Below are 13960 nucleotides of genomic sequence, written 5' to 3' on the forward strand. Positions count from 1 at the left end.
TGTGTGGGTACAGGATGTCTGATAATAGTGTGTGGGTACAGGATGTCTGATAATAGTGTGTGGGTACAGGATGTCTGATAATAGTGTGTGGGTACAGGATGTCTGATAATAGTGTGTGGGTACAGGTCTGATAATAGTGTGTGGGTACAGGATGTCTGATAATAGTGTGTGGGTACAGGATGTCTGATAATAGTGTGTGGGTACAGGATGTCTGATAATAGTGTGTGGGTACAGGATGTCTGATAATAGTGTGTGGGTACAGGATGTCTGATAATAGTGTGTGGGTACAGGATGTCTGATAATAGTGTGTGGGTACAGGATGTCTGATAATAGTGTGTGGGTACAGGATGTCTGATAATAGTGTGTGGGTACAGGATGTCTGATAATAGTGTGTGGGTACAGGATGTCTGATAATAGTGTGTGGGTACAGGATGTCTGATAATAGTGTGTGGGTCTGATAATAGTGTGTGGGTACAGGATGTCTGATAATAGTGTGTGGGTACAGGATGTCTGATAATAGTGTGTGGGTACAGGATGTCTGATAATAGTGTGTGGGTACAGGATGTCTGATAATAGTGTGTGGGATGTCTGACAGGATGTCTGATAATAGTGTGTGGGTACAGGATGTCTGATAATAGTGTGTGGGTACAGGATGTCTGATAATAGTGTGTGGGTACAGGATGTCTGATAATAGTGTGTGGGTACAGGATGTCTGATAATAGTGTGTGGGTACAGGATGTCTGATAATAGTGTGTGGGTACAGGATGTCTGATAATAGTGTGTGGGTACAGGATGTCTGATAATAGTGTGTGGGTACAGGATGTCTGATAATAGTGTGTGGGTACAGGATGTCTGATAATAGTGTGTGGGTACAGGATGTCTGATAATAGTGTGTGGGTACAGGATGTCTGATAATAGTGTGTGGGTACAGGATGTCTGATAATAGTGTGTGGGTACAGTGTGTGGGTACAGGATGTCTGATAATAGTGTGTGGGTACAGGATGTCTGATAATAGTGTGTGGGTACAGGATGTCTGATAATAGTGTGTGGGTACAGGATGTCTGATAATAGTGTGGTCTGATAATAGTGTGGGTGTACAGGATGTCTGATAATAGTGTGTGGGTACAGGATGTCTGATAATAGTGTGTGGGATACAGGATGTCTGATAATAGTGTGTGGGTACAGGATGTCTGATAATAGTGTGGGGTACAGGATGTCTGATAATAGTGTGTGGGTACAGGATGTCTGATAATAGTGTGTGGGATGTCTGATAATAGTGTGTGGGTACAGGATGTCTGATAATAGTGTGTGGGTACAGGATGTCTGATAATAGTGTGTGGGTACAGGATGTCTGATAATAGTGTGTGGGTACAGGATGTCTGATAATAGTGTGTGGGTACAGGATGTCTGATAATAGTGTGTGGGTACAGGATGTCTGATAATAGTGTGTGGGTACAGGATGTCTGATAATAGTGTGTGGGTACAGGATGTCTGATAATAGTGTGTGGGTACAGGATGTCTGATAATAGTGTGGGTGTTTTTGGAGGGCTGATACATCTTTGTATGTTTTTCAGGGGTGGGGGTCCAGAGGGTGGATGAGCGGAAGAATTGATGTACACATGTGTGAGTGCATCGTATTTGCGTGCGGAGGGAGCCAAAGGGTGTGTGTGTGTTTACCCACGAGTGCGTGGTGGTGTTATCTGTGTGGGCAGGGCGCAGCCACACTTATCCTCTCTTTCTCGCTCTCCTTATCTCCCTCTCTCGTTCCACTCTCTCCCTCTAATGATGGCGTTCCACCAGAGGCTGCAGCATGTTTGCAGCGAAAAGCAGAGCTGCCCCTGTCCGTACACGTGATCGCCCCAAGGACACCACCCCACTGTGCACTTCTCTCCACCCCTGCTTATTACAACACCCCCCTGCAGAGGCCAACACAACAACACAGTCAGCTGTAGTAACCCAGTGAAAGCCTCATGCTTCGCATCGACACACTCTCACCTTCCTCCTCCGAAACATGGCGCCGTTGACCAGCACCTACCGATGTGTCCGGGCTGCTCGGAGCGCGGCAATCCAGCCAGCGGACTTTCCCAGAAGCCCAGGACGCCCAGTTCTCCCAGTTTGAGCTATGAAGATTATCTTGCTGTTGTCCTTACAACATCTGTCAACAAACCCTGCGGCGTGGTCCAAATCTCAGCTGCCCATATGGCCCAAATCTGTCCATGTATTCTCCCGTTAGCTGATGACGGGGTACTCACTATCGCTGGGTAATTAGTCACGTGGGTTGGCGTGTAATACTTCTTGGCCCAGGTTCATAGCTGCTCAAAGCAGGACTGGGGAGGAACATAGAGGACAATTTTTGTCCTGAAGAATATTTGATGCGTGCGATGGATTTCAAGCATACCATATCAAGAATAAACAGTGAATTGTTGCATTAAAATAGTACAAATGTTCATTAGTTTGCCTGCAACATGTCATAGGTGTTACAGGAACCATTATTGAGTTTGAGCTGCTTAATGTTGATGTGAAATCAATATCAGACAACTATTTCACTCCGATCAATACGTTGAGCTGATTGCAATGTTCCAACAGTAATAGACTTAACGGGTTGGACAAAATATAGGTTTATCAGGTGAAGTCCCTTTTAAAAAGGGTATTGCAGACTGCAGTGCTGAGTTGAAAGTCTCACCTGTTTGTCCATAGTGGTTCTCCGTAGGGGCACGCCAGGGGGGTCCGTGGGATGCATAGCTCTTCCTGTGGTGTAACGTGTTCCATTGACTACAGGGGAAAAGATCAGAAATGTCATTGAGATGATTGACAGATTAAACCCACTCATTACTGAATCAGTTCAGAACGATAAACAGATGGGGGAACATACAACTCCTTCATGTGAAGGACTGGGTATCAATCCATTATAGTGAAAAGGTCAGGTTGTGCTTATATCTTCAAGTGACATCTTAATGTTGTGGAGTCGTTTGCATCCTAACAGTAGGGAATAATACATCCCCATTCATCATCCAGACAGAAAGCAGTTTGCACTCCCTTATATCCCTCCTTTGTCCCAGCTTCAGTCCATCTCACTGGGCTACGGCTCAGTACACTGCATATCTCATAGGTGTTTTCATCTTCTTCTCCCTCTGGCCCATAAGAAAACAATGGCCTTGAAATAATGCAAACGGCCTAAAGGGAGATGATCCTGTGTGTGTGTGTGTGTGTGTGTGTGTGTGTGTGTGTGTGTGTGTGTGTGTGTGTGTGTGTGTGTGTGTGTGTGTGTGTGTGTGTGTGTGTGTGTGTGTGTGTGTGTGTGTGTGTGTGTGTGTGTGTGTGTGTGTGTGTGTGTGTGTGTGTGTGTGTGTGTGTGTGTGTGTGTGTGTGTGTGTGTGTCACAGCCCTGCGTATGTCTATGGTAATGTCCCTACTCACATCCTACAGGGTTCTAATGGTTCCTCATCAGCCGTGATTCATGGCCTGTCGCTGCATATCAAGGAAGCCCATCACAAAATGAGCTAGAGTATTATTACAATTGAAGTGGAAAGTTTACATACACCTGAGCCAAATACATTTAAACTCAGTTTTTCACAATTCCTGACATTTAATCCTAGTAAAAATTCCCTGTCTTAGGTCAGTTAGGATCACCACTTTTTTTCAAGAATGTGAAATGTCAGAATAATAGTAGAGAGAATGATTTATTTATGCTTTTATTCACATTCCCAATGGGTCAGAAGTTTACATACACTCAATTAGTATTTGGTAGCATTGCCTTTAAATTGTTTAACTTGGGTCAAAAGTTTCAGGTAGCATTCCACATAAGTTGAGTGAATTTTGGCCCATTCCTCCTGACAGAGCTGGTGTAACGGAGTCAGGTTTGTAGGCATCCTTGCTCGCACACGCTTTTTCAGTTCTGCCCATACATTTTCTATGGGATTGAGGTCAGGGCTTTGTGATGGCCACTAAAATGCCTTGACTTTGTTGTCCTGTTTTATTTCATCAGACCAGAGGGCATTTCTCCAAAAAGTATAATCTTTGTCCCCATGTGCAGTCGCAAACAGTAGTCTGGCTTTTTTATGTCGGTTTTGGAGCAGTGGCTTCTTCCTTGCTGAGCGGCCTTTCAGGTTATGTCGATATAGGAATCGATTTCCTGTGGATATAGATACTTTTGTACCCGTTTCCTCCAGCATCTTCACAAGGTCCCTTCCTGTTGTTCTGGGATTGATTTGCACTTTTCGCACCAAAGTACGCTCATCTCTAGGAGACAAAACGCATCTCCTTCCTGAGCGGTATGATGGCTGCATGGTCCCATGGTGTTTATACTTGCGTACTATTGTTTGTACAGATGAACGGGGTACCTTCAGGCGTTTGGAAATTGCTCCCAAGGATGAACCAGACTTGTGGAGGACTACAATCTTTTTTCTGAGGTCTTGGCTGATTTCTTTTGATTTTCCCATGACGTCAAGCAAGGTCTTGAAATACATCCACAGGTACACCTCCAATTGACTCAATTGATGTCAGTTAGCCTATCAGAAGCTTTTAAAGCCATGACATCATTTTCTGGAATTATCCAAGCTGTTTGAAGGCACAGTCAACTTAGTGTATGTAAACTTCTGACCTATTGGAATTGTGATGCAGTGAATTGTAAGTGAAATAACCTGTCTGTAAACAATTGTTGGAACAATTACTTGTGTCATGCACAAAGTAGATGTCCTAACCGACTTGCCAAAACTAGAGTTTGTTAACAAGAAATTTGTGGAGTGGTTGAAAAACAAGTTTTAATGACTCCAACCTAAGTGTATGTAAACTTCTGACTTCAACTGTACATCAGCATGACTCCTGAGGGAAGCTGAGCACCACAGCCATGTAAAGACATGACATAATGACCCCTGAGGGAAGCTGAGCACCACAGCCATGTAAAGACACAACATAATGACCCCTGAGGGAAGCTGAGCACCACAGCCATGTAAAGACACAACATAATGACCCCTGAGGGAAGCTGAGCACCACAGCCATGTAAAGACATGACATAATGACCCCTGAGGGAAGCTGAGCACCACAGCCATGTAAAGACATGACATAATGACCCCTGAGGGAAGCTGAGCACCACAGCCATGTAAAGACATAACATCATGACCCCTGAGGGAAGCTGAGCACCACAGCCATGTAAAGACATGACATAATGACCCCTGAGGGAAGCTGAGCACCACAGCCATGTAAAGACATAACATAATGATCCCTGAGGGAAGCTGAGCACCACAGCCATGTAAAGATACGGCATAATGACCCCTGAGGGAAGCTGAGCACCACAGCCATGTAAAGACATGACATAATGACCCCTGAGGGAAGCTGAGCACCACAGCCATGTAAAGACACAACATAATGACCCCTGAGGGAAGCTGAGCACCACAGCCATGTAAAGAAATGACATAATGACCCAGCTCTACCTCACACATAATGGAGCAGAGACCAGGTGAATAGGGATCAGAAGGGGATACTCTGTTAGAGAGACATATACAGAAATATATATCAAGGGATCAAGCTATTTTACGAGGTCTCAGAACAACAGTGTGCTAAAATGGAATGGTATGAAGTCTCACTAGGTATCTGCGGTATCATCAACAGAATGCTCTGCCACAGATATGGAGCCCATGGCGGTGCTGTCATACTCATTCTAGACCCATGGCTGTCTCCATGAATGCTTTGCATTATCCAAGCAGACTGAGTTATGAGTTACAGGCAGTGTAATCTGAGCCCACTTCCTGTTCAACACTACTTCACCCTCTCTAACCTTACCCCCAATCCGCCCAATCCCTAACTTCCTGGGGCTCGTCTCCAGTGCCGGGCCGGGGCATCCGGAGCCCAGGGAGGATCCGGGCTGGACTAGCCAGGCAGAGAGATCCCTCAACCTGGGCTCCGCTACTACCCGCGCCCCTTCTGGGAGGATTAGCCTTGTCTGGTCTGACAAATCCCTACAGCTGGCTATTCTCTCCCTGGTTGTTCTCCCAGTGTGTGGAGAGAACATGCCAGCAGTGGAATACCATCTACTGGCCTGGGATGGTGTTCCGCAGACATACAGTAATGAGAGGCAGAACCTGAAATGCCCCTAAATAAGCCAACAAGTGTTCCAGCTAGCTACAGTAGGTCAAGTTAGATTGCTAAGGCTTCAGTTGTACAGCTACTACACAGCGAAGAAGAATTATTGCTATATCGATGCAAGCAACACTTTTGACACTTATTTAACTCAATAGATAAGGTAGATTTAAATCAGAAGAGGCTTGATGTTACCTTCTGGTAAGGAGTTTCTTTGTGCCGGTGGTCTCACTGGGGTTCCATAAGTAGCAGAGGGCCGTTCCCATGTTGTTTCTGGAAGAACACATAAATGGTTAAAGCCAAATGAGGAGTAAGGCACAATGGACACACAGTTCCACAGTTTCCCTGAACGCTGAATGAAACTCTAAAGAACACAGGTGGAGAGCACAACCATTCAGAAATGTTCAGAAAGTATTGTAGAGGACATGGTCACACAGGACTATAGCGGGCGACTACAGTGTTCTGATAATCAGTGTTCTCGTTCAGTTGAACAGAGAAACAAGACGAGAATACTTGAAATGAAAAGTATTGAAATTAATGATTCACTTGCAGAAAAAACTATTGATATTCTTGACATTCTCTGAGAATGTTCCCGGGGCATCAAAGAAACATCTTTTCAGTTAGTGGAGCAAGAAGTCCTTTGTTATCTGGACAGTGTTAGAGAAGCTTTCTGACTTTCAATCAGGCAGAGACACTGAAAAACAATGATCTGATAACGTCGGCACATTACATGCTCTTGAGTAATAAAAGTGTTAGATTTGCTTGAAAATACAACTGAGTGCCCTTTAAAAATAGCATCTCGAATCAGTGTAATTCAAAAACACATTCTAATCATTATGCAGTTGAATTAAAGTCCATGATAGAATTCAGAATAATAATGAGTGTTACAGCATGTGGTTTTATAAAATAGCCCCTGGGTCTTTATCTCTACTACAGTGTGTGGTGTGCCAAGGTGCAGTGTTCTGCCAGAGTGCTGGAGCTGCCGTGGGTGAAGCCTGGCTTTGTCCTGTGGGAAACAGTCTTTTTCTCTGGCTCCTATCCCATTGAGGCACACACACGCACACGCACACACACACACACACACACACACACACACACACACACACACACACACACACACACACACACACACACACACACACACACACACACACACACACACACACACACACACACACACACACACACACACACACACACACACACACACACACAGCTCTTACTGTGTAGTGCAGAATCATACCACCAAATGAAAAGGGTCCGATAAGCATCTGTATAAAAGCAGGTATTTCTTCTGTCTAGTAATCAGGGGTTGTTTAAATGTCATTACACAGGACGGCTTTGTGGAACACATGGTTTGAGCTGCTGAGGTACCTGCAGCAATGGCTGCCATCACCACACATTTGGGCTAATCAGATGAAAGTGGATGAGATGTTAAGCCCTCCTTCAGATTAATGCACTGGAGAGATGATGATGGGGAAGGGTAATGAGCTCTCTGAGACGGCAGCATTTCACAGCAGAATTGGAAACTATGGTTACCAAACAAAACACTGACAAATGGAACTGAGGGTTTCTGATTTTAAAAGATGTGAACCTACACACTGGAGAAGGCTGTTAAGGCAAACATCTGTGAACGCTAACCTGACGCAGTAAAAAAACGAAGTAAGCTTTATGCGTGTGGACGCGTCACACTGTTTTTGCTCGTGAAAGGATGAAATATGTATTGGTTCCAGCATAATCGGGAGGTTATATAGCTACAGTAATAATGCAGATATATACATTATATATACATAGTCAGAGAGGTATTGTAGAAATCTATGGTGCTGGCAGAAGGTGAATCACAGCCAATAGGAGTGGAGGATCTGACAGATTTCTTCCACCCTCCTCATAATATTGATCCTCCTCTCACATGAGTGAGCATGTCAGTAGGGTTGTGGTGGAGCTGTGTGCCTGGCTTACCTTTGCTGCCGGTGTTGACATAGTACCTGCATCCCTCGGGTGACTTGTAACCTCTCCAGCCTTGGGGAAGAGGGACACTCTTACTCTCATCCCCCGGTGCAGGGCTGGTGGCCGCTGGCTTCTGTCACAAACATACCACTCGTTTCACTACCAGATAATTAATATAAGCTGGGACTGTTTCCCAGTCTTGCTCATATAAATGGTGAGTACAAATATTAACTATTCATTGAGAAATGGTGATTTTGTTCTGTTTTTTTACTGTAATTGATTTGTGCACTTGATTAATACACATAATGTTCCATACTACGTATCTGCATATCAAGGAGGGGTTGCATCAGCCTCTAATGTTCCCAATTAGCAGTGTCTGCTCATTTCTTCCCAGTTACAGTACAAAGTACTCCCACATTTCGAAAGCAGGCTGATCACAGGCGCAGACACAGCTGTGTAGGAAAGATCTGTTTTAATTAGGAACAATGTCATAATTAATATAATGATTCATTCAGGAAATATTGAACTGTGACAAGGAAGGGGAAAGCTTGTTTGATTGTAAGAAGGGTGTTCTTTTCTTGGAACCCTTCATGTGGTTGTTGGTAAACTGAGAAGACCCCACTGCTGAAAGAGACTCTGCAAACCCCCACCTAAACAAGCCTAATGGAACAAAATGAGAGCTCTATGACAACACAGATCTGCCTTATGTTTATCGATGAGCAAAGGAAGCAAACAAAGAAAAGAACACCCTCCCTACAATTAAACATGGGCAGGTTTGAAAATGCTGTGGATTTGCTTTGCTGCCTCTGGTACTGGGGGCCTTGAACGTGTAAGTCGCTCTGGATAAGAGCGTCTGCTAAATGACTTAAATGTAATGTAATGTAATGTAATGTGTGCAAGACATCGTGAAATCAGCAGATTATCAAGGTGTTCTGGCGTGCAATGTTCAACCCAGTGTCCTAAAACTGTGTCTCTGTCAGTGGTGTAAAGTACTTCAGTAAAACTATTTTAAAGTACTATTTAAGTCGTTTACTTTACTTTACTATTTATATTTTTGACAACTTTTACTTCACTACATTCCTAAAGAAAATGATGTACTTTATACTCCATACATTTTCCCTGACAAAGTACTCATTACATTCTGAATGCTGAGCAGGGCAGAAAACGGTCCAAACTTAATGATGGTGTTGGAGTCGTGCCTGGCCATGCAGTCGTGGGTGAACAGGGAGTACAGGAGGGGACTGAGCACGCACCCCTGTGGAGCTCCAGTGTTGAAGATCAGCATGGCAGATGTGTTGCTACCTACCCTCACCACCTGGGGGCGGCCGGTCAGGAAGTCCAGGATCCAGTTGCAGAGGGAAGTGTTAAGTCCCAGGTTCCTTAGCTTAGTGATGAGCTTTGAGGGTACTATGGTGTTGATCGCTGAGCTGTAGTCAATGAATAGCATTCTCACTTAAGCAAATAACATCCGTTCCGATGTGCTGTTATTATTTAGAGGCTATTCTTTTCGGCTCACAGTGCTTTCTTCAGGGCTTTCACAGTGCTTCCCTTGGTTGGAGGGTGTTATTCACAATGATCCACTATCTGGATAAATAACAATAACAGCTTCTTGGACCTTATCAGCAGTTCCCAGAAGGCTCATACACACCCATAAAGCTCCTGGTCACATTGCGACTACATAATTTACTGCAGTGTACTTTATAAGGCCCTCTGTCCGATACAGCAGACAGCTTTGACTGGACAACACACACTGTTGCTAATGACAATGAATTGTCGGTCAGGCCATCCCTGTAGATTAAAGAGGACAGGGATGGCCTGACCGAGGACAGGGATGGCCTGACCGACAATTCATTGTCATTAGCAACAGTGTGTTGTCCAGTCAAAGCTGTCTGCTGTATCGGACAGAGGGCCTGCTGAACTCTGCCTGTACCACTTCTAACATGGTGACTGGCTGCTAGTCACGACCCTACCCCAGATCCACTGCAGAGTGTGGGGACAGAGGGGGAGGAGAGGGTGAAAGGGAGGAGAGGAGGGAAGGATAATAATGGAACGATAAAGCAGAGAGATCCTGCTGATATCTACACTTGTTTGATGTACAAGATAAAAGGGATTCCTTTCTGTCTCTCTTTCTGATATAAAGCACTGGGCTTGCAGTGAGCAGTTTGCAGTGAGTACAATACAAAGCACCTCGTCTTCATTGACGAGCCATGCTGAGCTGCAGGAAACTGTCCTCAGTCATTTATCATGAGCTCATAAAATGCATTATCCTTCCTCAAGCTCCCATAAGTACATACTGTATGTGATTACACTATGTCAGACAAATCATGAACATACTGTATCACCAAGGAGCACAATGTCCATTAGCTTAACATAAATCAGACTTTATACAAGTATAATGGCCACTACTAACCCTGACCTAATGCATCTTAGGCAGCATACCATCCTCTGAACCATGGAATAGCAGTGAACTGGTACTTTTTTCCGGAGACATGAATCGTTAACTAATTAATCCTCCCAGAGAAATGTAAATGACAGATTTTTATCTTGAGATTTGTATCATATGTGATTTATCTCACTTCCCTGAGCTGTAGCGATTTCACATGTCCCCTGGCAAAAAACTGTTGAATAAAGCGGAACGGCGTCCGAGCTTTCAAATAATTTAAAAGGACAAAATCCTCTGGATATCTCCTGCCAAATCCCACAATCCTCTGGGGTGGTGCTCCCACTGCAACCCCTGGGAGGAGGCTCTTTATAGAGTATACTCCCCTCCAGTTTCCTCAGTTCCCATTGAATACCAACAAAGCAACAGGACCGGCTTTCTCCCACCACTACAGAGGAGAGTCTGGGCTCTTGCTGTTAGCATGCCCTTCTGTGGCTTCATTGGTATGACTGGGAATGAATGAGAGCATTAACCCCACTTTGTGCTACCTGCAATAGGGGGATTATTATAGTGCAGCACCTGAAGCTGGTTAGAGACAGGGGTACTAAAGGAAGGGCCTAGTGTTAAATCCTCACCCTTGACTGATTTTCTCTACACTCGGCTCTGCATGTCAATGTATCTCTCTGCCTATTGTATCCATCCTACTTAGGGCCTATCTCTCTCACTCAGTGGTGTGGCCCGGTGGGCAAAGCCCTTTCACTGTCACTCCAGGAAGTCTTGGTGGTGCACCGAGTGCCCTGTAACAGTTTTAAACTTCAAATTGCTTTCAACATCAAATTACCATTCGCTAAGCTCCGCCCCAGAATTTTTAGCAACCAATCGCAGTGCGATAACTGTCAAGTCTGACACATTGGACAAGCTCACCTTCCAATTGCATGAAAGCCAGTGAGGGCTATGGCACAAACTTATTTAGTTATTTAAAAGAAAAATGAAATAGCTTAATAATTGAGCAGTGCAAAGGGAGTATTGTGATTCCTGAAGTGTAGAGTCTGTTGATGGAGTATTTTTCGAATCCGAAATTATACTTTTGTTACATTGTATAACTTGTTTAGAAAAATGTATGTTAGCTAGCTAAGTTAGCAATGTTATGAACACAACTCTCATCTGCTGTTGAGATCAGGATATGATTTATGAGCACTAGTTAGCTCCAGAAGTGGTTATAGCTTTGACTGCATGCTGAGTGAATTCCGCACCATTCAGTGGTTAGCTACACTACAAACATTACCAGGTTCCCTTGAAGCAATTGTAATGACAGTCCACCACAACATAACCAAGAGTTAGTAAGGCGTAGTCTGTGTAAGGCGTAGTCTGTGTAAGGTGTAGTCTGTGTAGGGCGTAGTCTGTGTAAGGCGTAGTCTGTGTAAGGCGTAGTCTGTGTAAGGCGTAGTCTGTGTAAGGCGTAGTCTGGTAGCGGTGGTGCATGCTAGTAGTGTTTCAGTCGGTGACGTCACTCGCTCTGAGACCTAGAAGTAGTTGTTCCCCATGCTCTGCAAGGGCCGTGGCTTTTGTGGCTCGATAGGTAACGATGCTTCAAGGGTGGCTGTTGTTGATGTGTGCAGAGGGTCCCTGGTTCAAGGCGAGGAGAGGGACGGAAGCTATACTGTTACACTAGTTTTGAGTCATCAGTCAATCGAGTTGATTGTCATTGTATGACCCTTTGTTTAGAATGTCTACATACTGAGGTGATTTCAAAAACACTGCATCTGCATTGATTCAATCTGCTACCTCAGGCTCTGCTATGCACATAATATCTTCCATTCTGTCCAATCAAATCAACTAAAATGAAGGCACTGTGGTGCTTGATGTCAGTCAACCACATTTGTGTACATGTTAAATAATACATTGCAACAAAATGTTGCATTCAAGTTTAGTAAGGTAAGTGACTCTTAATCTGAAACACTCATAAAACAGTAGACGAAAAGTAATTTGTTTTTACATGATTTTCTCTGTGGCTCCAAGGCATGTACAGTACTAACTGTACTGTAAATTGCAGTAATTATGAGAAAAGTCTTGTAAAACAACATACCGTAACTCCACACATGATAATGCTAAAAAGGGGCGAACATGGACAGATCAGTGTGCCTTGTTTCTTACACAGGCTAATGAACGTGACAATAAACAATCCAGACTTCAACTAACAGGTTCTGTTTTTTTCTTTCAAAGGAAACAGAGCCTTCCTGAAGACACAGAAGAAGAGGACATTTGACTGAGCTAGGAGAGCAGGGTGGCTGAGGGACAGAGGGACATTTAAAACCAACAGTGAAGCTCAAAGTGTTTTGGCAGGCCCCCCGCCCCACACGGCACACATTGTGCTGCAGACGAAGCGGGATATGAGAGCTATATCTGGACAGAGACAGACAGACGATGTCAAAGCAGAATAAAAATCCACAAAACTCAAAAGAAATGAGAAATAAAATACAACTCCATCCGACACAAAGGCTTGAACAGAGCCAATGAATCTCCGGTACCCATTCTGTCTGAATATCACAATTGTTCCACTGAAGCAACAGTGTTCCATTGAAGCAACTCATTAATATGTCAAAAAATGTAACGCCGCACATAAAGTACTGTCAAAAATGTCACTGATATCAGAGACTGATAATAAAAGCATTAAAAACAAAGCCTTACCATGTTGGGCTAAGACTACGTCGTCAGGAAGCAAACAGCCAAATGAGAGAAGTGTCCGTTAACTAGTCACAGTGAACACTGAGTGGGACAAGGTTCTTTTAGAACCAGGAGGAGGAAACATTTGTCACACATATGGGTTCTCATTACTGGCCAGAGTGACATGGCACCCAGGGTCAAAGCTAAGACATGGAAGGAATGGACAGACACTAAACATCTTTCTACTCCGCCTCGTTTCTTTATTTACAAGATGAAGAATAAAACGGTCCAGGAAGAACCATCTTGTGGTATGAGACGTTTTCTATGAGTCTTTGTTAGCAGATGTAAGGGTCTGGAAGCCCGTTCCCAGATGCAGCCAGGACCCTGCTCCATGGCAGGCCACACAATGGCCAACACTGTGAGACAGAGCTGTGAGGCACTCGCAGGCAACAAGGCCCGTTTTGTGTTGGTCCGTCCCTCCATTTCTTATAAATCAAATTGACCCTGTGTGAAGTGTGTTCGAGCTGCCACACTTCCCTCTGATACTGACTGATTGTGACTGACTATCTCTAACATGGCATGCAGCCGGCCAGGCTACATCATCTGGCAGCTGGCTAGACAGAGATCTAAATGAAAAAGCGATAAGAACCAGAGAAGACAGCAGACACATTTTCAATCTTTAGAAACACAACTTTCAAGCAGAGTTGTCCTGTTCAACGTCAAGTTCGTTTACAGCCAGGATGTCGGACATGTCCTTAAGAGCTCATCAAGGCCATGGGGGACTATTTGTGTGGAATATGTTTATAAGGCCTATTTATTTTGTCCTTCTCACAATCACTCAGCTAAATGCAAATCAGAACAAAGGCACACAGAACGCATACTCAGCATTAAGTT

The 13960-nt window shown here is 44.2% G+C and overlaps 1 protein-coding gene across 1 annotated transcript; it reads right to left on the bottom strand.

Annotated features, from left to right (window-relative positions):
- Positions 1–2010: 2010 nt before the first annotated feature.
- Positions 2011–13231, bottom strand: LOC123999585 (growth arrest-specific protein 7-like). Its single transcript, XM_046305496.1, has 5 exons — positions 13091–13231; positions 8035–8155; positions 6271–6360; positions 2684–2772; positions 2011–2327 (listed from the first exon to the last, which is right to left on the bottom strand). The coding sequence occupies exons 1-5, from the start codon at positions 13091–13093 to the stop codon at positions 2307–2309; spliced, it is 324 nt and encodes a 107-aa protein (XP_046161452.1). The 5' UTR covers positions 13094–13231; the 3' UTR covers positions 2011–2306.
- Positions 13232–13960: the final 729 nt, after the last annotated feature.

This window comes from Oncorhynchus gorbuscha, linkage group LG16 (genome assembly GCF_021184085.1).
Source record: "Oncorhynchus gorbuscha isolate QuinsamMale2020 ecotype Even-year linkage group LG16, OgorEven_v1.0, whole genome shotgun sequence".
NCBI lineage: Eukaryota > Metazoa > Chordata > Actinopteri > Salmoniformes > Salmonidae > Oncorhynchus > Oncorhynchus gorbuscha.

Excerpts from the sequence above, each read along its gene's own strand:
- LOC123999585 (XM_046305496.1), bottom strand. Across the intron at positions 2,773-6,270 it reads AAGAAACTCCTTACCAGAAG|TCAATGGAACACGTTACACC; the intron begins GTAACATCAAGC and ends TTTCCCCTGTAG. Across the intron at positions 2,328-2,683 it reads GAACCACTATGGACAAACAG|TCCTGCTTTGAGCAGCTATG; the intron begins GTGAGACTTTCA and ends GTTCCTCCCCAG.